The sequence below is a fragment of the Canis lupus genome, chromosome 2 (genome assembly GCF_048164855.1).
Source record: "Canis lupus baileyi chromosome 2, mCanLup2.hap1, whole genome shotgun sequence".
NCBI lineage: Eukaryota > Metazoa > Chordata > Mammalia > Carnivora > Canidae > Canis > Canis lupus.
In genome coordinates, this window is record NC_132839.1 from 55288624 (window position 1) to 55309030 (window position 20407).

The 20407-nt window shown below is 43.6% G+C and overlaps 1 protein-coding gene and 1 long non-coding RNA gene across 4 annotated transcripts; both read right to left on the reverse strand.

Annotated features, from left to right (window-relative positions):
* Positions 1-419: 419 nt before the first annotated feature.
* Positions 420-8727, reverse strand: ZNF774 (zinc finger protein 774). Of its 3 annotated transcripts, none has more exons than XM_072800588.1 (4): positions 8334-8727; positions 6118-6240; positions 4038-4144; positions 420-2992 (listed from the first exon to the last, which is right to left on the reverse strand). In XM_072800588.1, the coding sequence occupies exons 2-4, from the start codon at positions 6222-6224 to the stop codon at positions 1755-1757; spliced, it is 1452 nt and encodes a 483-aa protein (XP_072656689.1). In that variant the 5' UTR covers positions 6225-6240; positions 8334-8727; the 3' UTR covers positions 420-1754. The 3 variants fall into 3 exon arrangements, with proteins under 3 accessions (XP_072656689.1, XP_072656681.1, XP_072656699.1); XM_072800580.1 differs by lacking the exon at positions 8334-8727 and adding an exon at positions 8146-8318; XM_072800598.1 differs by lacking the exon at positions 8334-8727 and adding an exon at positions 7633-7733.
* Positions 8728-15728: 7001 nt separating this feature from the next.
* LOC140610305 (uncharacterized) lies at positions 15729-18734 on the reverse strand. The gene is made up of 3 exons (XR_012012018.1): positions 18114-18734; positions 17936-17977; positions 15729-15773 (listed from the first exon to the last, which is right to left on the reverse strand). It is a non-coding gene; the product is annotated as an uncharacterized lncRNA (long non-coding RNA).
* Between the last annotated feature and the right edge of the window lie 1673 nt (positions 18735-20407).

Here is a 20407-nt window from a genome sequence, read left to right on the forward strand (position 1 = left end):
ACCACTTTTCTCTCCGGGTGGTGAAACACCCAGCTCCCTCCTTAACCACCTGTCTGCTCTTTCCCTTCCACTCCCCAACACAGGATCCTGTGGGGCTCTCTGGAACTTAGGCCACATGCCTCCATCATCTCCAAATTTAAGATGGTTTGATGCATATAATACAGGGCATCCAGTCCTACGTGGGGTGTCTCAGAGATACTCTAGTAAATCTCAGAGCTTGTCCTTTCTGTGCTGTTGGACACTTGCAGCCACATTTTGGCTCCTCCATTGCCTATGTGACCCACAATGAGTTGTTTAGTGATTGCAGGCCTTAGGTTTTCAACAGATAAAGAAAGAAATCTGTTATTATGAGAGAAACATGGGACACCTGGAGAAATATTAGCCAGAGTTCCCTGGAGGAAAGACATTTCCAACAATACTGAACTTTAGAGACATTATTATTTTATAATTTAACAACAAAGTGTTTGTGTGTGTGCACACATTAGATCCTCACAAGAGCCTTGTGAGGTAGGTAGTAAGGTAGAGGCTGAGAGAAGGTAAAGTCTGGCCAAATTAAACGTCGGGGCCAGCACTCAAACACCTCACCCTCTCAATGAAGTCAGTGTTCTTTCCGACACACAGCCTTCCCTCAATTTATTTCAGTTAAATATAGGAATGTACTAGTGCATAAAATGGACTCTACAAAAAAAAAAAAAAAATCAGAGAGTTGCATTAACTTAAGACTAAAGAGCCCATGGCCCAGGCAATTAGAAAACAGGAGTTTTGTTTCCTTCAGCTAGATGCCAGGAAGGACCCCTGAAATATTTAACATCCCAGCAATTTTGATCCCATATTTTTACAGTCCTCTTCCAGGTCCCTTGGGCTTGTTTGTCGCAGGTTATTTTCTCTGCCTCAGGTGGCAGCAAATCTCCAGTGGGAGCACTTTATACACTGCTGCACAAAGGGCTTCAGAAATTCTCTCAGCTTTGAAGTCATAAGACCACAAACATCCTCTACGAGAATTCTGCCTTGTCATGGCACTGAGACATCTGGTGACTAATGTCTGCATAGCACTGGATACAGAGAGTGTTTTCTGGTTTTATTAAATCTTTGTGTTCACACCCCAAATCCTTTAGTTGCAATCTAATTTCTTGCAAGTTCTGGGCTTACGGGGCTGCACTAAGGAATTCCTTATGGAGTCGTAAGAGTGAAAAAAAAACGTATTGGGAGTCTTTTTAAGAGCCAGGCTTATACAGCTGTAAGGGCTTATAATAAGATCTCAAATATTAGGGGCACCTAGGTGGCTCAGTGGTTGAGTGTCTGCCTTTGGCTCAGGTCACGATCCTAGGGTCCTGGGATCGAGTCCCACATCTGGCTCCCCAGGAAGAGCCTGCTTCTCCCTCTGCCTGTGTCTCTGCCTCTCTCTCTGTGTCTCTCATGAATAAATAAACAAAATCTTTAAAAACATCTCAAATACTTATCATTAATAGTGATAATGTATCTCACTCCTCTTTTAGTAATCAAGCATCAACCATCAAGCTTACATTTCCCTAAGGTCAGTTAAAAACACTGAAGGAATGCCTTTTGTGTTCAGAACATTATTTGTGGCCTATGGGTTTATCTTTGTCATTAAAGTGTAGGAAAAAGACAGAGGACAGACCAGGGCCTAACTTGAGCCACTGACACCCACATTTAGCCTTTCTCTATATGTAGCACCTGGAGACAACAGAAATGAAAATCTGGAAAGTGGCAGAAGAACCACTACAAACCATTTCCTAGATCAAATGGGTATTTTGATGGCATAAGAGATGTGCTTTCTGACGGAAGCTCTTGTCACATCTACTACAGTGGAAAGGTTTTTCTCCTGTATGCGTTCTCTGGTGTGTGAGAAAATGGGAACGCTGATTGAAGGTTTTGCCACACTCGGGACAGCGATAGGGCCTGTCTCCTAAGTGGATTCTTTGATGGGTGATGAAGTGGGAGCTCTGGTTGAAGCTCTTTCCACATTCACCACATTTGTAGGGCCTTTCCCCTGTGTGGATCCGTTGGTGTTTTATGAGGGCAGAGCTGTCGGCAAATCCCTTCCCACAGTTGTCACACTTAAATGGCCTCTCACCTGTGTGTGTCCTCTGGTGTGTGACCAGATGTGAGCTCTGACTGAAACTTTTGTGGCAGTAAGGACAGCTGAAAGGCCTTTCTCCTGAGTGAGTACTCATGTGTGCCACAAAGTGAGAACTATCTCTAAAGCCCTTCCCACACTCTGGGCACTTAAAGGGCCTTTCTCCTGTGTGGGTTCGTTGGTGCTTAACCAAGTCTGAACTCTGGCTAAAACTCTCCCCACAGTCACTACACCTGTAAGGCTTCACTCCTGTGTGGGTCCTCTGATGGGTGATGAAATTTGAGCTTCGACTAAAGCTTTTATGGCATTCAAGACACGTGTAGGGCTTCTCTCCTGTGTGGGTTCTTTGGTGCATTATGAGGTGTGGCTTCCGCCCAAAAGTCTTCCCACATTCTGGGCACTCATAGGGTCTCTCACCTGTGTGGGTTCTCTGATGTTTGATGAGTGTAGAGCTATCGCTGAATTTTTTCTCGCACCCGCTGCACTGGTAGGGTTTCTCTCCTGTGTGTGTTCTGCGATGGGTAACAAGGTCTGAACTCTGTTTGAAGCCTTTCCCACACTCAATGCATTTATAAGGCCTCTCACCAGTATGGGTTCTTAGGTGTCTTATGAGATAGGAGCTCTGGTTAAAGCTTTTTCCACATTCTGCACACACAGGCTTCTTTTCTACATATCCATCCAGTAGCTTGTTTAAATCCTTCTCCTGTGGAAGGGGCTTCTTCTCCTTCCAGGAGAGGGTTCCATGTTGCCCTTCTATTTCAAGATCCCTCTCCCAGTTCCCTCCCCATCCAGGAGTGTCAGAAATATCTTCATTGGCCCTTTCAGACGATGTTCCACATTGTTCTGCTATTTCTGAAACGTCCTGATTGAGTTTTGTCACCTGATTCTCAAAGTCTGAAAAATTAACAAAAGTAACAGAGAACAAAGTTAACCAGTTATCAGGGAAAAACATCAGAGGGCAGTTAGAAAGAATGAGATTAGTACGTTAGCAACAGATGACAATTTAATTTGACTTTCTGTAAAGTTTTCATTTGGTGAAAAGGTTTTTTAAATTATTTTAATTTTTTAAAAACACTATTTCTAAGTCATCTCTGTACCCAACATGGGGCTCAAACTCATAACCCTGAGACCAAGAGTCACATGTCCACCAACTGAGTCAGCCAGGCACTTCTCATTTTGTAAAAAGTTTGTTGAAGTTCATTAAGCTTACAGAAAAATGTAAATTCCTAAACCTTTTTTGTTTTAAGATGAATCTTGAAGGGTGCTTGGGTGGTTCTGTTGGTTAAACATCCAGCTCTTGATTTTGGCTCGGGTCATGATCTCAGGATCCTGGGATTGAGCCACGTGTGGGGCTCTACACTCAGAGGGGAGTCTGCATGAGGATTCTCTCTGTTTCTCTTCCTGTTCACACATATTCTCTCTCTGAAATAAATCTTTAAAAACAAACAAACAAACAAAAAATAAATAAATGAAGATTTTGGGCAGCCCGGGTGGCTCAGAGGTTTAGCGCCACCTTCGGCCCAGGGTGTGATCCTGGAGACCCGGGATCGAGTCCCGCATTGGGTTCCATGCATGGAGCCCGCTTCTCCCTCTGCCTGTGTCTCTGCCTCTTTCTCTCTCTGTCTATCATGAATAAATTTTTAAAAAATCTTTAAAAAAATAAATGAAGATTTTAGGGGTACCTGGCTGGCTTAGTCGGTAGAACAAGTGACTCTTGCTTGATCTTAGGGTTATGAGTTCAAGCCCCATGTTGGGGATATAAAGTTTACTTAAAATAAAAATTAAATGAAGACTTTATTTGGTCAATTACTGATTGCCCAAGAAGTCAGATTTAAACTTCTAATAGTGAACAAAAGTCTATGGCAGCATTCCAAGTTCTTCATCTAAACAAGGGCTGAAATGTGAGATTTCTTCCCACTGGATAATATTCACATCTCACCTGTGTGCGTTTCTCTTAGGATCTTCCTTGCCTCAAAATTTTGGAGTGGTAGCACCCATGGGTCTTCTTTCTGCTCCAGCTGGGAGACTATACTTGGCCTGGAAATCCTATACAGGAAGGTGAATATAGGATGTTAATCTGAGCCAACCATACAATGCCTGACCAAAAAGCCAAGCTCTCCTCTCCCTAAGTGGAGGGAAAAGCTCAGGGAGACGCTAAGCTAACATGTTTGGTCTCATTGAAAGGAGTGATAAAACAGGATGATCTCCCCAAAAGGCTAAGAAAAAAGCCCCTTTCCTCCCATTAAAACAACAACAAAACAACCAGACTTGGGTGATAGAAACTCTAGAGTGAGCACAATAATTCATTTCTGAAGGCACAAGGCTAAACCCATGTAGAGAGATAATTTTATCAGAAACAATGCTGCCATGACCTCACCCTTAGAAAGAATCAGGGAAGTTAACTATAATGTTGGGCTTTAAACTTTTCCCAGAAGGCAGCAGTAAATACAGCCATGAGAAAAAAACAAATACTTGTAAGGGGGAAAAAAAAAAAGGGCAAAGGACATAAATAGGCAATTCACACACATATACACACGCAGTCTTTAAATACATGAAAAACCTTTAACCTCACCATTAACCAAAGAAAATCAAATAAAAACAATGATACAGTTAGACAATATAGTATGGAGGTAAAGAATGCAAACTGCCTAAGTTTCAACCTTAACCCTTCATCTTACTAGCTGTGTGACCTCAGGAAACTTACTTAAACTCTCTGTGTCTCAGGGTCTTCATCTGTAGAACAAGGATAATGATAAGGCCTACCTCATAGTGTTGTTGCAAGGATTAAGTGGTAAGTCCTCAATAAATGTTAGCTGTCACTATTATTTAACCCAGACTCTTTGATCCAGCAATTCTAATTCTGGGAATTCTAAGGAAATGAAAAAATAATAATAATAAAAAAAGTTGTGGGACACCTGGTTGGTTCAGTTGAAAAAGTAGGTGACTCTTGATCTCAGGGTTGTGAGTTTGACCCCCCACATAGGGGGCAGAGATTACAAAAAAATAAATAAATCTTTTTTTAAATAAATAAATCTTAAAAAAAAAAGTTGTGCAAAAGATACATTAGCTAATTATTAACTAACTATACTTTAATAAACAAAACCTAAAAAAGAAAGACAGTTAGCTAAGAGATGTTTATCACAAAACTGGAAAGGATCTGGAAATGACCTAAACATTCCATGAAAAAGGAATAATCATATTTGATTGAGCCATACGAAATTACGATTGTATAAGTTAAAAAGGTAGTTTAAAAGATGGTTAAATATGAGGTTCAACCTCATATAAGTTATTATATTCCATATAATAAAATACTAAGTGGTTATTTTAAGCAATGTATAGAAAAAATGTTGTCTATTATTATTGTCTAAAATATATTCACAACACAATATGTAAAAAAGTGAGATGCACAACTGCACTTGCAGTACAATCCCCATTTTTTCCTTTTGTTTTTGTTAATATACTTAAAACAATGGCTGGAAGGATAGGAACTCTTCAGTAGTGGCATGGAGTGGGATTTGTTTTGTTTTGTTTTCATTTTGTCTCCCTTTTTCTTCAAGGAGTGTATATGAAGTAAAGCAAGGAGAAGGGGTAGCCATTGTATTTTAGGAAGAGCACTGGAGATTTGTTTTGTTTGTTTGTTTTCTAAGTGACAGAAAAAAACACAGCTCCCTCCTCCTTTGCCACAAAGACCTGGATTGGACTCTCACCTCTGCCACTTAACTTTGAGTCTCTGTCCTGACCTGAAAGAGGGAGATTATAATACCCACATCAAAGGGTTAGGGTGAGATATTAACAAGACAATAAATGTCAAAGATATATATAAGCGAGAAAGTGCCATAAAAATGGAAGTCATTCCAAAAAAAAAAAAAAAGTGGAAGTTAGTCTTTTTCTGCCAGGGAGGCAACAAATACTCTCACAGATATCTGGAGCTCTAAGAGACCAACATCCCTAGAGACCACTCAGACCTGGACCCTCTCACAAACCTAAGTCTTAAATCTAAAGGGGAGTAGCATCCTTACCCTCTGAGAGCCCATTCTTCTAACTGTGTTGGGTGGTATCCTTGAAGAGAATTCTCTAAGCGGTGTCCAGGTAACCCACTCTTCCCTGAAGTCCCCAGCCACATCATTGAGAGTCATCAGTTCCTAAAGCAAGAGACCTCAGTATGCATCGAAAGCTCTCTGGACATTCTAGCCATTGTCTCAAAACCAAAGGACAGCCCCAGTACACCCAAAGAACCAACCCCCACCCCCCAGCCTAGAATAGCAATGAGGTAAATTCTATCAACCACAGAAGGGTTGCTTTTCTTTTTCTTTGTTTATATCATCCTTACCTTGGCCAACACTCACAACACTAAGTGAGGGCTGGAGCTCCCAAACACATCTACAGAACCCTCAGTTGGCAAACATTAGCTTTTTGAGGAATAAATTGTGCATGATGGACAAGATAAAGAAGAGAACATGGGACAATGACTTGATTTGTGAAAAGCTCTCCAACAACATTTTCCCCAGCAAGCCAGCAAATGGTGGACTTCAGACTTCATTATACTTATATTAGTTATGAGGACAGCCGACTTTTCCTGGCTTGTAGATTGGGTGTCAACCTCAAGGAATAGACTATGCAGAGCCCCAAAGGGAATGACCCTGGGTACCATTCTATTTCAAGGTTTAATGGAATCAGAAATGAGATCTAAAAGGACATGGATATGCTGGAAAATAGAATAAAATTTAATCAAAAAAAGCACAAAACAAAACCCATAGGGCCTGAAAACAAGCACTAACACATTGATAAAACTGATAGCAGTGTCAAGAAAAAATTGTTTGGGGATGTGTGGGTGGCTCAGTGGTTGAGTGTCTGCCTTTGGCTCAGGTCATGATCCAGGGTCCTGGGATTGAGTCCTGCATCCGGCTCCCTCTAGGGAGCCTGCCCTTCCCTCTGCCTATGTCTCTGCCTCTCTGTGTGCCTCTCATGAATAAATAAATAAACCTTTTTTTTTTTTTAATTTTTTGGAGGGCAATGGTCAGATTACTGGATGGGTCAGTAATTTATTCAGTTATATGTTGTAAGACATTAGGAATCAGAGAAACATAATGTTTGGGGGGGTTTTGGTTTTGTTTGGGGTTTTTTGTGGGTGGGGATGGCTTAAAGAGTTTCCAATAGAAACAAACACAAGTCAGCCAGCTGAACCTGTTACTAAAAATTCTGCATTTCACTGGACCATGGACCAACCAGACTGGAGTGAGGATGCTGGAGTCTTTCTCCGCATCTCCTCCCTTTTTTTTTGTTTCGCCAATCAAAGCACCTGGGTATTCCTAGAAGACACCCACCCTTTTTATGGAAACATTTATGCATATCCACACATTGCTGTTGGGTCATTTATAAAGTACTGAGTTTTTAAGGACCTAAAAACCACAAGGATACATTTCATCTCTCTAGATTAAAATAATATCATTAGAAGGTACAAAAAAAAAAAAAGCTAAGTTTTGAGCATAAATTTTATTTCTACATCCATTAGGAAACATAAATGCAGGGCTTACTTGCAGGAGACGGACTGAGGGGGAGAGAGTCACAGAAACCTTGCTCCTCCCGCCTTCTCCTGCCCCGCCCCCCCAACCCCGCCAGGTGACCCCGCAGGCCCCAGAACACAGAGGTTCTGTGACTGCCATTGTGAGCAGCCCCGGCTTGTTCGCTGGGGTTATTAATAGGGACATGACGGCGGGGGTGGGCCGACACCGGCACCCCCCCCCCCCCCCCCGCCCCGCAGTGCTGCAGGCCCTAATCAGGGCGCCGCGGTCACAGGGTCACACAGTCCGAAGCTGAAGCCGGGGACCACCACCGAGGGCAAGAACACTGATCCAGAGGATGGGCTATCCCGACGACGGCACAGAAAGCCGCAGCTACCTCTCCCCACTCTTCAGCAGACCCCGCGGGCTCCGAAAGGAGAGCGCGGAGACCTGGCCGGGACCACACCGCGGCAGCGGGCGAGTCCCCTCCACGCCCCTCAGCCGCTCCCAGGCTACCGCCGCTGTCTCCTTCCCCGCATCACTCACCGCCCCGGGGCCTGGCCGGGGATGGAGCAGGAAGTGAGAGTCTTCCACCGCCGAGCCGCACCCGGCCCACAACGCGGAGGTGGTCCCTCCCTGGACCCGACCCGGATTCGTGACAGGGCTGAGGGGACACAGGTGGGACTGTGGGCTCGGCAGCCCGCAGCCGGAAAACACCGCCCCTCTCCCCTTACCATTGGCTCCTCGTTTTCCGCGACCAGAAGCCTTGTCCGTCCATAGGCTGATAGAACTTTCAATCACCGCGCGGCCTTCTGGGAAATGTAGTCTCGAACAAGACCTCGGAGGACTCGGGAGTCCCGGGATACCCAGGTCGGAGCGGTGGCAAGCACTAAACCTAATTCTCCCTACCGCTGGAACCACTTCTCCAGAGTTCAGGGGAGGGATCCAGAGACTGTACATCCAGAGAGGGATATGCAGATGCAACCTCCTGGCCTCGCCCGACTGCCGCGGAGCAGCCCTGTACCAACTGCGCTCTGGAACCTCGTCCCCTGCCAAGCGCCGCGGGCGTGTGGATGCTCCTCTGCCAGATCCCCATCCTGGGGGGCCAGAGCCTGCACGGTGTCTGCAGCCAGCCGGCTCCAGGGCAGCTCAAGACTATGCCTTAAGAGACCCCAGGCAGAAGCCGTTAGAGGAAAAACAAACGTTCTGCTCCCTTCCGTTGGCATCACAAGTCTCTCTCCATGGGTTAATACACCCGCTAATAGCCAGAGGAGGCTGGCGAGGGTGTCAAATAGTCTAGGAGATGTGTATGGGTTCCAAATTGTGGAGATTACCGGGTCTTATGTGAGAACCAGTGTTCACTCTGGGCCGGACCTTATTTAAAAAAATAATAGAAGCCCTTCTCTACAATGAAGAAAACACCTGTCTACCCTATTTATCGATTTAGTGCAATTAAAGAAACTGAAGAAGGGGATCCCTGGGTGGCTTGGCGGTTTGGCGCCTGCCTTTAGCCCAGGGCGCGATTCTGGAGTCCCGGGATCGAGTCCCACGTCGGGCTCCTGGCATGGAGCCTGCTTCTTCCTCCTCCTGTGTCTCTGCCTCTCTCTCTCTCTCTCTCTCTCTCTCTATGTCTATCATAAATAAATAAATACATACATACATACATACATAAATACATACATAAATAAATCTTTAAAAAAAGAACATTTGTTCTTTTAGAATTATTAGCTCATGGTTAATGTGGAAAGACTCCTTCAATGTTAATTTAACCATTCCTTCAACAAACGTGTATGGTACATCTTCTAACAGTCACTGGGAACATTCTACATTCTAGGTTGTTCCACAGGAATCACATATGACCATTGCTTTCATGAAGTTCGCAGGCCGACAGAGGAGAGAAATAATAGAAGATACTAAAATACCAAATAATATTCTGTTGTGGTTTTTTTCATGTAACTATTGCATCTCAATCATTTTGCTATGTAACTATAGTTATCTGCAAAATAATCACAATAGTATTTGGGGGATTCTGTCCACAATAAATGTCTGGGGATGCCTGGGTGGTTCAGCAGTTGAGGGGCTGCCTTCCGCTCAGGGCATGATCCTGGAGTCCCAGGATGGAGTCCCACATCGGGCTCCCTGCATGGAGCCTGCTTCTCCCTCTGCCTGTGTCTCTGCTTCTCTGTCTCTCGTGAATAAATAAATCGTAAAAAAAAAAAAAAAAAAAAAAAAGCCAAATGTCTGGTTTTGCTTAGCAGATGTATTTTAGTTAGATGGAAATAGGGAAAACAAATCTCATGGGAACCCAGAAACAGCAAGGAACACCCTGGAAACCTAGGGAGTGCCAGGCCTCATATAACTGGAACATGGTTCAGGACCAGGAGACTCAAAGGTACCCCCAGGCCCCTCAGGGGTCTTTCTGGTAATTCTGCCATCTGGAAGATTCCATGGCTCTCCAATCAATCAGCATAGAGTGTAGAGGGGAGAGGAATAAAGAGTCACTGAATCTGGCTCTGGCTATCTCCTGCCTCTCTCTCTCTGGCCTCTATTCCTTCTGCCCCAGCTTTGTTCTCTCAGTGTTTTATTCATCACTGGCAGATGGGACGAAGAAGGGGAGGAGAAGCTTGGTCTTATAATAAAAGCAGCTAGTAGATGAAATGACGCCATGTGCCCCAGGTGGCCACTTAGGGAAGGACCATGAGAGTTGGGTGGTCATAGGTGTGCCAGAGGGAAGGCAATGCAGGAGAGGATGAAAAGCGAGTTTTTTAGCAGGTATTGTAACCAGATTTTTAAATTTAATTTAAAATTTTTTTTAAGAGAGAGCATGGGCAGAGGGAGTGAGAGTTTTTTTGTTTTTTGTTTTTTTTTTTTAAGATTTATTTATTTGAGGGATGCCTGGGTGGCCCAGTGGTTGAGCATCTGCCTTTGGCTTGGGTCATGATCCCTGGATCCTGGGATCAAGTTCCGCATCAGGCTCTCCACAGGGTGCCTGCTTCTCCCTCTGCCTATGTCTTTGCCTCTGTATCTGTGTCTCTTATGAATAAATAAATAAAAATCTTTTAAAAAATTATTTATTTGAGGGATCCCTGGGTGGCGCAGCGGTTTGGCGCCTGCCTTTGGCCCAGGGCGCGATCCTGGAGACCCGGGATCGAATCCCACGTCGGGCTTCCGGTGCATGGAGCCTGCTTCTCCCTCTGCCTATGTCTCTGCCTCTCTCTCTTTCTCTCTCTATGACTATCATAAATAAATAAAAATTAAAAAAATAAAAATAAAAATAAATTATTTATTTGAGAGAGAGAGAAAGAGAACAAGCAGAAGGCACAGAGGGAGAGGGACAGAGAACCTCAAGCAGACTCCGTGCTGAGCACGGAGCTCCAAGTGGGTCTCCATCCCATGACCCTGAGATCATGACCAGAGCTGAAATCAAAAGTCATACACTTAACTGACTGAACCATCCAGACATCCCATGTAACTGAAATATCTAAGGGACTATATTATCTATGGCTGTATAACAAAGTAGCCCTCAAACTTTATAGTATAAAACAGACATTTACTATGGTTCCAATGGGTCAGGAATCTGAACATTAACTGGATGTTTCTGAGCGTCTCCTGTGAGTTTGCATTCCAGGTGTTGACTGGGGCTGCAGTTATCTGAAGGCCTGACTGGAGCCAGAGGATCTGTTCCCAAGCTCACTCATGTGACTATTTCCTCCTCACACTCAGGCCTCTCCTCACAAGATGGCAGGGGGTTCCCCTAGAATGACTAGTTTGAGAGAAAGAAGCAGAAGCTTATCTAGCCTTGGGAGTGATATCCCATCTCTTCCGCCATGTGCTGTTGGTCATGCAGACCAACCCTAGTACAGTGTGGGACAAGGACATGAACACTAGGAGGCACGGATCATTTGGGCCACCTCAGAGATCAGCTGTCTCAGGACTAAAGTGGATTTTAGGATGTTTTCCTTGTGATGTACCTGGTCAAACTCCTGTGACACCTCCTTAAGGAAACTGATAGTAGAGATGTGTATGGGAAGCAGGGGGGTGGGCAGTCACAATGTACACAGTATGACCCAGATGTAAAAAAAAAAAAAGTTTTTTAAAGTGTCTATAATTAAACTAAGATTCCTCAGGAGATTCTCATCCCCAGGAAATTCTTCTGCTTACCAGTTAAAAATAACATTTTGGGTTTAAAATAGTCAAATTTGGGTAAATATTGGTAAATTTAAAGTTTAAACTCCCTATGAGAGCTGTCTCTCTCCACCAATGGTCTCCCTTCCACTTAGCCCAAGATATTACCAGGGTGTGAGGGGAAGCAGTAAGGATGGGACCCCGATTCTCAGCTGACCTTCTACACTGGCTCCTACTCATCGCCTTGTGCTGTCACCTCACCAGATCACCATATCAGCTTCTGTCCTCATTCCATCTCCATTGATCCATAAACCTGGAGGTTTATTCTCTCTGATACCTGCTTAGCTGCTGTCCTGATGCCTTGGTCACAGGTCCTCAGGCATATGGTGACACTCTGGGAGGCTTCCTGGCTCTTACCTACAGATACTCTGGTTACCTTCACTGGTAGCACGTGGAGACTTCTGGAATCCTCTATGTACCACAGAGTAAGTCTTGGGGTACTACCTCTGACCCTCTTTCTGCTCATCTATGGCTGCCATTTCTACCTTACTGTAATTATTACTACATCTTGATTTGGGGGTGATCTCTGGGTCTGGTTTCCTTTAACAGCTTAGTGTGTGGCTCTTGTCTTGGTCACTTCTAGTCATCATGTCTGGGTTCCGGGAAAAAATATCATTCTGCCATTAAATGTTATCACCACTGAAATAACACAGAACATGGAAGAATGAAAAATATAAAAAGAAAAACAAAAACATGTGGCAAAACAGGTGAAATATGATCCCATTTGTATGTGGTGGATATTTGTCATTTATCCCCCAGCACACTATCCTTCTACAAGAAATGGCACCCGATCTTTTTGAGAAAACAGCACCCATGGTTCAGATGAGAGTTGGCATCTTCTTATACGACCCTCCCTCTGTCACAGGGTTTGGTTTAGAAGTGGGTACTGAGGGATCCCTGGGTGGCGCAGCGGTTTGGCGCCTGCCTTTGGCCCAGGGCGCGATCCTGGAGACCCAGGATCGAATCCCACATCGGGCTCCTGGTGCATGGAGCCTGCTTCTCCCTCTGCCTGTGTCTCTGCCTCTCTCTCTCTCTCTCTGTGACTATCATAAATAAATAAAAATTAAAAAAAAAAAAAAAAAAAAGAAGTGGGTACTGGACCCAGACTGAGCCACCTTGCCACGATGATTTGTCAGAGCGTGTGCAGGTAACTCAAAGATGAGCCTGTCAGGGACCTTCTCTGGCACACTTTTTAATCTAGAACTGAAGAGAAAAGACCATTTCTGTCCTACAGGTGAAGATGGGAAGATATGAGGCTGTGGGGATCCATAGCCCTGTTTCCTGCTAGATGAACTGTGGCCTGAGAGAATGAACGGATCACAGGGAGCCAGACGCGGAGAGCCAAAAACAGGGAAACAGTCCTGGGAGATTTTAAGTCTTTGGTCACCGAGGCCAGAAATAACCCTGACTTTTCCTTGTTTATTTTATGAGTCAATAAATATTCCTTTCTTGCCTAAGCTAGATTGAGTGGTAAAGTTCAGGCGCTTGAAATTTAAAAATTCTCCACTAATGCACCATTTCTGTCCAAAAAAAAAAAAATCCATGCATGTGTATACACATATACACACATATATATATACACACATACATAAATATAGGAATAGCTTTCACTCATCTGTATTTTATTTTATTTTTTTATTATTATTTTTTAATAGTTTTTTAATAGTTTTTTTATTAGTTTTTTTTTTTTTTAAGAGATCTTACTTATTTATTCATGATAGACATAGAGAGAGAGAGGCAGAGACACAGGCAGAGGGAGAAGCAGGCTCGATACCAGGAGCCCAATGTAGGACTCGATCCTGGGACTCCAGGATCACACCCTGGGCCGAAGGCAGGTGCTAAACCACCGAGCCACCCAGGGATCCCCTCATCTGTATTTTTTTTTCTCATCTGTATTTTAAATCTTTCTCCATGAACCCATTAATTTTTTAATGCCGTATTTTAAAATTACCCATTTAAATGTGCTCTTTGTAAAGGGTTCAGATAATTCACCTAAAAGAGAAGAAAATTAGAAACAAAAAGAGCAACTTTGATCCTTGCTAATAATAACAACAAAATTATTTGAAACCCTTTTAAGCTGATCCACTTCAGGATAATTAACCAATTCAACTTCTTGTTGGTGGAGATTCAAAACAAAGCATCTAATGCCTAATGTGATAAAAGGGATCAGGCAGGGATTATCACTAACAGATATGATAATGAGGTAGTTCTCTCAAGAACTCTCTCTTTACAGAAGATATAGTTTATCTTCTGTAAAGATATGTTCTCATTTGGAGGAGGGCCTTGAGATTTCCAGAAGGCTTCTGTACAACCTCCTTCTAAGATCTGGGAACCAACTTTGTTTCTGGACTCTGGTGACCCAACATGTTTCATAAAAGATTTTTCTGTGTACTGTGAATCCTATAAGGAAGTCTTTGTGACCCTCACAGGCTAATTTTTGCAAGACAGACATTCTCTATTTAAAAATGCATGTTGAAATCACACATTCCATCACCATGGGCAGTTTATTTCCTCTAACAAAAAAAACTTTTATTTATTTTTATGATTATATAACATGCATTCATTTTTTAAAAATTAGAAATATAGAGAAATACTACCACCCACTAAAAACCACTGTTAATATTTTGCTACATATCTTTCCTCTTTGAGTGTGTGTGTGTGTGTGTGTGTGTGTATACCAAAAATTTTTGGCTGAGCAGGAACCACAGTTCAGATATTTCCAAGGAGAAGATGAATCTTTCTTTCCCTACTCCATTTGGTGTTCCTACTTGTGTTGGCATCTGGTGTCTTATTTTTTTTTGTTGTTTAAAGAAGGACAGGGATCCCTGGGTGGTGCAGCGGTTTAGCGCCTGCCTTTGGCCCAGGGCGCGATCCTGGAGACCCGGGATCAAGTCCCACGTCGGGCTCCCGGTGCATGGAGCCTGCTTCTCCCTCTGCCTGTCTCTGCCTCTCTCTCTCTCTCTCTCTCTCTCTCTGTGTGTGACTATCATAAATAAATAAAAATTAAAAAAAAAAAAGAAGAAGGACAGACAAGGGACGCCTGGATTGCTCAGTGATTGAGCATCTGCCTTCAGCTCAGGGTGTAATCCTGGGTTCCTGGGATCAAGTCCTGCATCAGGCTCCTTGCAGGGAGCCTGCTTCTCCCTCTGCCTATGTTTCTGCCTCTCTCTCTCTCTCTCTGTCTCTCATGAATAAATAAATAAAATTAAAAAAAAAAAAAGGAAGCAGACTAAGAAATGCAGACAGCCATGCCCAACAGACGCTGTCTGGGACTCTGGGCACCAGCTCTGCTCTCTGGGGCGCAGAGAGGCCTTGCAACACAGACCTGGAGAGAGGCCCCCTCCTAACCCAAGGTGTGGCATTTCCTGGAGGATGTGGAAGGCCAAGCTTAACAAGTGAAGTAGCGCCACATCTGGGGTTGCCTTTAAGAAAAGGGAAGAATTTTCCCAGTGAGAGTGAGGAAGGACACAGAGGTCTTGTAGTCAAGGAGATGAACTTTAGAGCAGTGCTTCTCAAACCTTAATAGCTACATGAATCACCCTGGGTGGGGGTTGCTACTGCTTTTCTTCTTCTTCTTCTTCTTTTTTAGGATTTTATTTATTTACTTGCCAGAGAGCGAGTACAAGCGGGGGAGCATTGGGCAGAGGGAGAGGGAAAAGCAGGCTCTTCACAGAGTGAGGAGCCCAACATGGGACCAATCATAGGACCCCAGGATCAGGACCTGAGCTGAAGGCAGACGCTCAACCAACTGAGCCACCCAGGCACCCTATTTTTAACTTTTAATGATATTAACACAGCACTGTATTTATTGGAAACCTTTTACTTTACTTTACACTTCCATAGATGATCCAAAAAAAAAAGCCACAGGATTTTCACTTTGTACTACTTGGGGAACAATGAATAGCTGATGGCATTTCTTTCTACTGCAATGACTTTTTTTTTTTTTTTTTTCTACTGCAATGACTTAAGCAGCATTTTCTTTTTCTCTCCTGTGGGAACAAAAGAAACAGATTTGCTAAAAGTTGCAGAAAATGTGCTATGTTGGCTTCATTTAAAAAATGTTTTTGAGATAAAATTCATGTAGCATAAAATTAAAAAATTTTAAGTGTACAACTCAGTGGTGTTTAGTATATTCACAATGTTGGGCAACTATCACCACTCTCTAGTTCTAGAACATTTCCATCACTCCCCAAAAGAAACCCATCACCCATTTACCAGTGACTCCAGATTCCTCCTTTCTTTCATTCCCGAGGCAAACACTCATCTACCTATCTTGGACATTTCAAATGAATGGAATCGTACAGTATGTGACCTTCTGTGTCTGGTTTCTGTCACTTAACATAATATTTTCAGGGTTTACCTATGTCATAGCATCCATCATACTGCATTCCTTTTTATGGCTGAATAATATTGCATTGTGTGGATAGATCATATTTGTTTATCCACTCATCAGTTGATTTGGGAGCTTGCATTTTTTTAAAGATTTTAAATTTATTTATTCATGAGAGACAGAGAGAGAGAGAAAGAGACAGAGACACAGGCAGAGGGAGAAGCAGGCTCCTGTTAGGGAGTCTGATATGGGACTCAATCCTAGGACCCAGGATCATGACCTGAGCCAAAGGCAGATGCTCAACCACTGAGCCACCCAGGCATCATGGGACTTTACATTTTAAATATGTATTCTAATAAAAAATATAAGTATAAATAAATAAATAAATATGTATTCTGATTCAGCAGGCATGGCTAGGATGGAGTCTCAGACTGCATTCCTAGCAAGTTCCCAGGCATTGTCCAATACTGCTAGCTCAAGGACTACACTTTGAATATAAAGAATTTAGACTCTAAAGACCACATTTCATTTTATTTTTTATTTTTTAAAGATTTTATTTATTTGACAGAGAGCAAGCACAAGCAAAGGGAGCTACAGAGGGAGAGGGAGAAGCAGGCTCCCCAAGGAGCAGGGAGCTTGATGTCAGGCTCAATCCCAGCACTCTGGATCATGACCTGAGCCCGAGGTAGACGCTTAACCAACTGAGACCATCCAGGTACCCCTAAAGACTACATTTTAGAGCATCACAACTTATGATATTAAATATGAATAAAAACCTGAATCATACTGGTTAAACACACTCATACCTATACACAATTAAAAAAAAAAAAAAAAAAAAAAGCCCGGGTGGCTCAGTGGTTTAGCGCCGCCTTCGGTCCAGGGTATGATCCTAGAGACCTGGGATCGAGTCCCATATCGGGCTCCCTGCATGGAGCCTGCTTGTGTCTCTGCCCCTCTCTCTCTTTATCTCTCATGAATAAATAAATAAAATATTTTAAAGAAAAGAGAGAGTGGAGGGGTACCTGGGTCGTTCAGTCAGGTAAGTGTGTGCCTTTGGCTCAGGTCTGATCTCAGGGTCCTGGGATTGAGACCTGCACTGGGCTCCCTGCTCAGCCTGCTTCTCCTCCCCTCTGCCATTCCCTCTGCTTATGCTCTATCTCAAATAAATTTTTAAAATAAAAACATTTTTTAAAAGAGTAGACTCCTGCTGTTGCACTTTTGTCAAAGCAAAGGAAGCATTAATCTTCAGCATGGAGTCCTACCTTCATGGAGCTATTACTCAGCACAAACACACAAAAGAACGTTGGTTTCATAGCCTGGACTTGACCTTAACAAACATTTTCAAGTACTGATATGTGCAAGCAACAAATGGTCATATTAATTGTAGTGAAAGTTTATTATCAACAATGGGAATATGAGGTCCCTGATTTATGAATTTGTTAATTGCTTTTCCTTTTATGGGTCTTCCCCATAGGAGATGGGAGTGCCTCTGGTGTGAGAATCTTTCTGGGTCCAGGATATCAAGAGACATGCTGATACACGTCAGCTTAAATAAATTACTGTATTTCATCTAAAATGCCACCACATGCCACTAAGAAAGCAAACAAAAGTGCCAATTAAATGCTGATGAGGATGCCTGGGTGGCTCAGCCGTTGAGTATCTGCCTTCGGCTCAGGGCGTGATCCCGGAGTCTGGGGAACAAGTCCTGCATCAGGCTCCCTGCGAGGAGCCTGCTTCTCCCTCTGCCTGTGTCTCTGCCTCTCTCTCTATGTCTCTCATGAATAAATAAAATCTTAAATAAACAAACAAGCAAAAACTGACCTGTTGTCAATTGTGAGATGCATCCTGACTTCACTGCTGCCACTAAAGGGTAACAAAATTGTACATCTCAGAATCAGTGAAATATGGCAATGTCCCCAACTGCACCAAAGTCACTTTGTGTGCTATTAAAATCCTGTTCTTGCCTTCCTTTCTGGCCAGAACATGAGCGGTAACTTACTTTGGGTTGCTCCTTGTTCCGCTTGAAACAAGACCTGGCCTTACACCAGCACCTGTGCTGCTACCTCTGCCATGCGGGTTCTCTGTTGCTGCTGACGTAACAGACCTCGGGGAGCACCTCGAAGTCCTGGGACTCACGCGATGCGCCCTGCAGATTCACAGGGGCCTCGGAGGCTGTCCTGGGTCCTAGCATTCACTATAACTGCTGGAAGTGTTGGGCTGCTCAACTCCTAAGAGAGAAGGACTTGATATCCTGAGGGGCAAACATTGACTCATGAGAGACTTTGGCAGCCTACAGGAAACGACCCCCCTTCTTGGTCCTCCCCTGACCCCAGGCACTCCACAGAAGCTCAGAGATGCAGAAGCTTAATCTGGTTTCTCAAAGATGTCCCGTGTGACAGTTGTGAGGAAGCAACTGTGCTTGCAAAAGCTGTGGCCACCACAGTAATGCCTGCTCTCACATTCGTGTTTCCTCTTTCCTTGGTTCACTCCCCTTGTCCCAGCTCCTGCTACCCTCGGAATACACGTGCCCATACAGTACTGGTATATAACCTTCGCCTCAGATTCTGTTTTCTTTTCTTTTTCTTTTTTTTTCCAGATTCTGTTTTCTAAGATTCCCAGGCTGAGACGCTGTGTCAACTGAGCCATTTTGTGGGAGCGAAGTCACGTGCCAAAGTGGACAGGGAAAGAAGTAGTGAAAGGAGAGAAGTAGTAGAGATGTTCTAGAGCTTTCCCAGTTGTCAGTACCAGGACTTAACTGACTTCTTACTCATTAAAGGCTCTAGATAGGGCAGCCCCGGTGGCGCAGCGGTTTAGCGCCGCCTGCAGCCCGGGGTGTGATCCTGGAGACCCGGGATGAGTCCCACATTGGGCTTCCTGCATGGAGCCTGCTTCTCCCTCTGCCTGTGTCTCTGCCTCTCTCTTCGCTCTCTCTGAATGAATGAATGAATGAATGAATGAATGAATGAATGAATAAATAAATAAATAAATAAAATCTTTAAAAAAATAAAATAAAAATAAAGGCTCTAGATATGGATCCCTACGATCAGATGGATAGCTACTATCTACCTGCCTTTGGAAGGGAAGAGTGGATCCAACATCTGACTTTTTAGAGACTGATAATATTAATAATGATAACTAATGGTAACAATAGCTCCTTTGACCCAGCACCTCCACTTTGAGGAATTTTTAAGATTTTTTTTTTAAGATGTGTATTTATTTATTCATGAGAGACACACAGAGAGAGACAGAGACATACGCAGAGGGAGAAGCAGGCTCCCTGCAAGGAGTCTGATGTAGGACTCAATCCCAGGACCCCGGGATCACAACCTGAGCCAAAGATAGATGTTCAACCACTGAGCCACCCAGGTGCCCCAATTTTAAGGCTTTATTTATTTATTTTAGAGAAAGAAAGAGAGAGTGTGAGTGGAGGGAAGGGCAGAGGGAGAGGCAGAGAGAGTCTCCAGCAGACTCCCTGCTAAGTGCAGAGCCTGACAAGGGGCTTGACCCCACAACCCTAGGATCATGACCTGAGCTGAAACCAAGAGTCAATGCCTAACTTACTGAGCCACCCAGGCACCCCCACTTCTAGGAATTTATTCTCTTTTTTTTTCATTGCAACTATCATTTATTAAAAAATATATGTCTCCTTGGAAGGAACACTGGTAAACCAACTAGTGTCATGCTTACTTTGAATCTCGATTTCCTTCCCTGGGAGGGGCAGAGGGTTGAGCATCATTTAGAGGATACATCACTTAACATCAGAGAAGTCAACATTCCCGGCTCACCCCACTTCTCACCAGAATCACCATTGGCTATCGCTTCATCACTCTTTGCCTTCAATCCAGTATACTGCCCAGGTGAAGCTGCTGCCCTTTCTTTACCCTCATTCTGGGCCCCACACTGTACAGTTAGCCTCATTATGCTGGTAGGAGAATTGTTAACACATTTAGGAATTTATTCTACAGCCACACTTCTGTGTGTGTGCATAGTGCACAACAATGTGTATTCAAGATAATATCATATTGTTTGTCATAATGCCTACAGTAACAAAAGATTGCTAGCATCTCAAATGTCAATGTGAGACAAGCTAAATAAATTAGCATATCTCTAGGCCATGAAATACTACACAGCCATTAAAAATAATGAGAAAAATTAAAAATAATGAGGAAAATCAGGGGTGCATGGGTAGCTCAGTCTGTTGAGCATTCAACTCTTGATTTTGGTTTAGGTCATGATCTCAGCATTGCAGAATCAAGCCATAGGATGGGCTCCATGCTCAGCAGGGAGTCTCCT

Excerpts from the sequence above, each read along its gene's own strand:
- ZNF774 (XM_072800588.1), bottom strand. The coding sequence starts at position 6,224 with ATGATGTGGCTGGGGACTTCAGGGAAGAGTGGGTTACCTGGACACCGC. Across the intron at positions 4,145-6,117 it reads GAAGAATGGGCTCTCAGAGG|GATTTCCAGGCCAAGTATAG; the intron begins GTAAGGATGCTA and ends CTTCCTGTATAG. Across the intron at positions 2,993-4,037 it reads CCTAAGAGAAACGCACACAG|ACTTTGAGAATCAGGTGACA; the intron begins GTGAGATGTGAA and ends TTAATTTTTCAG.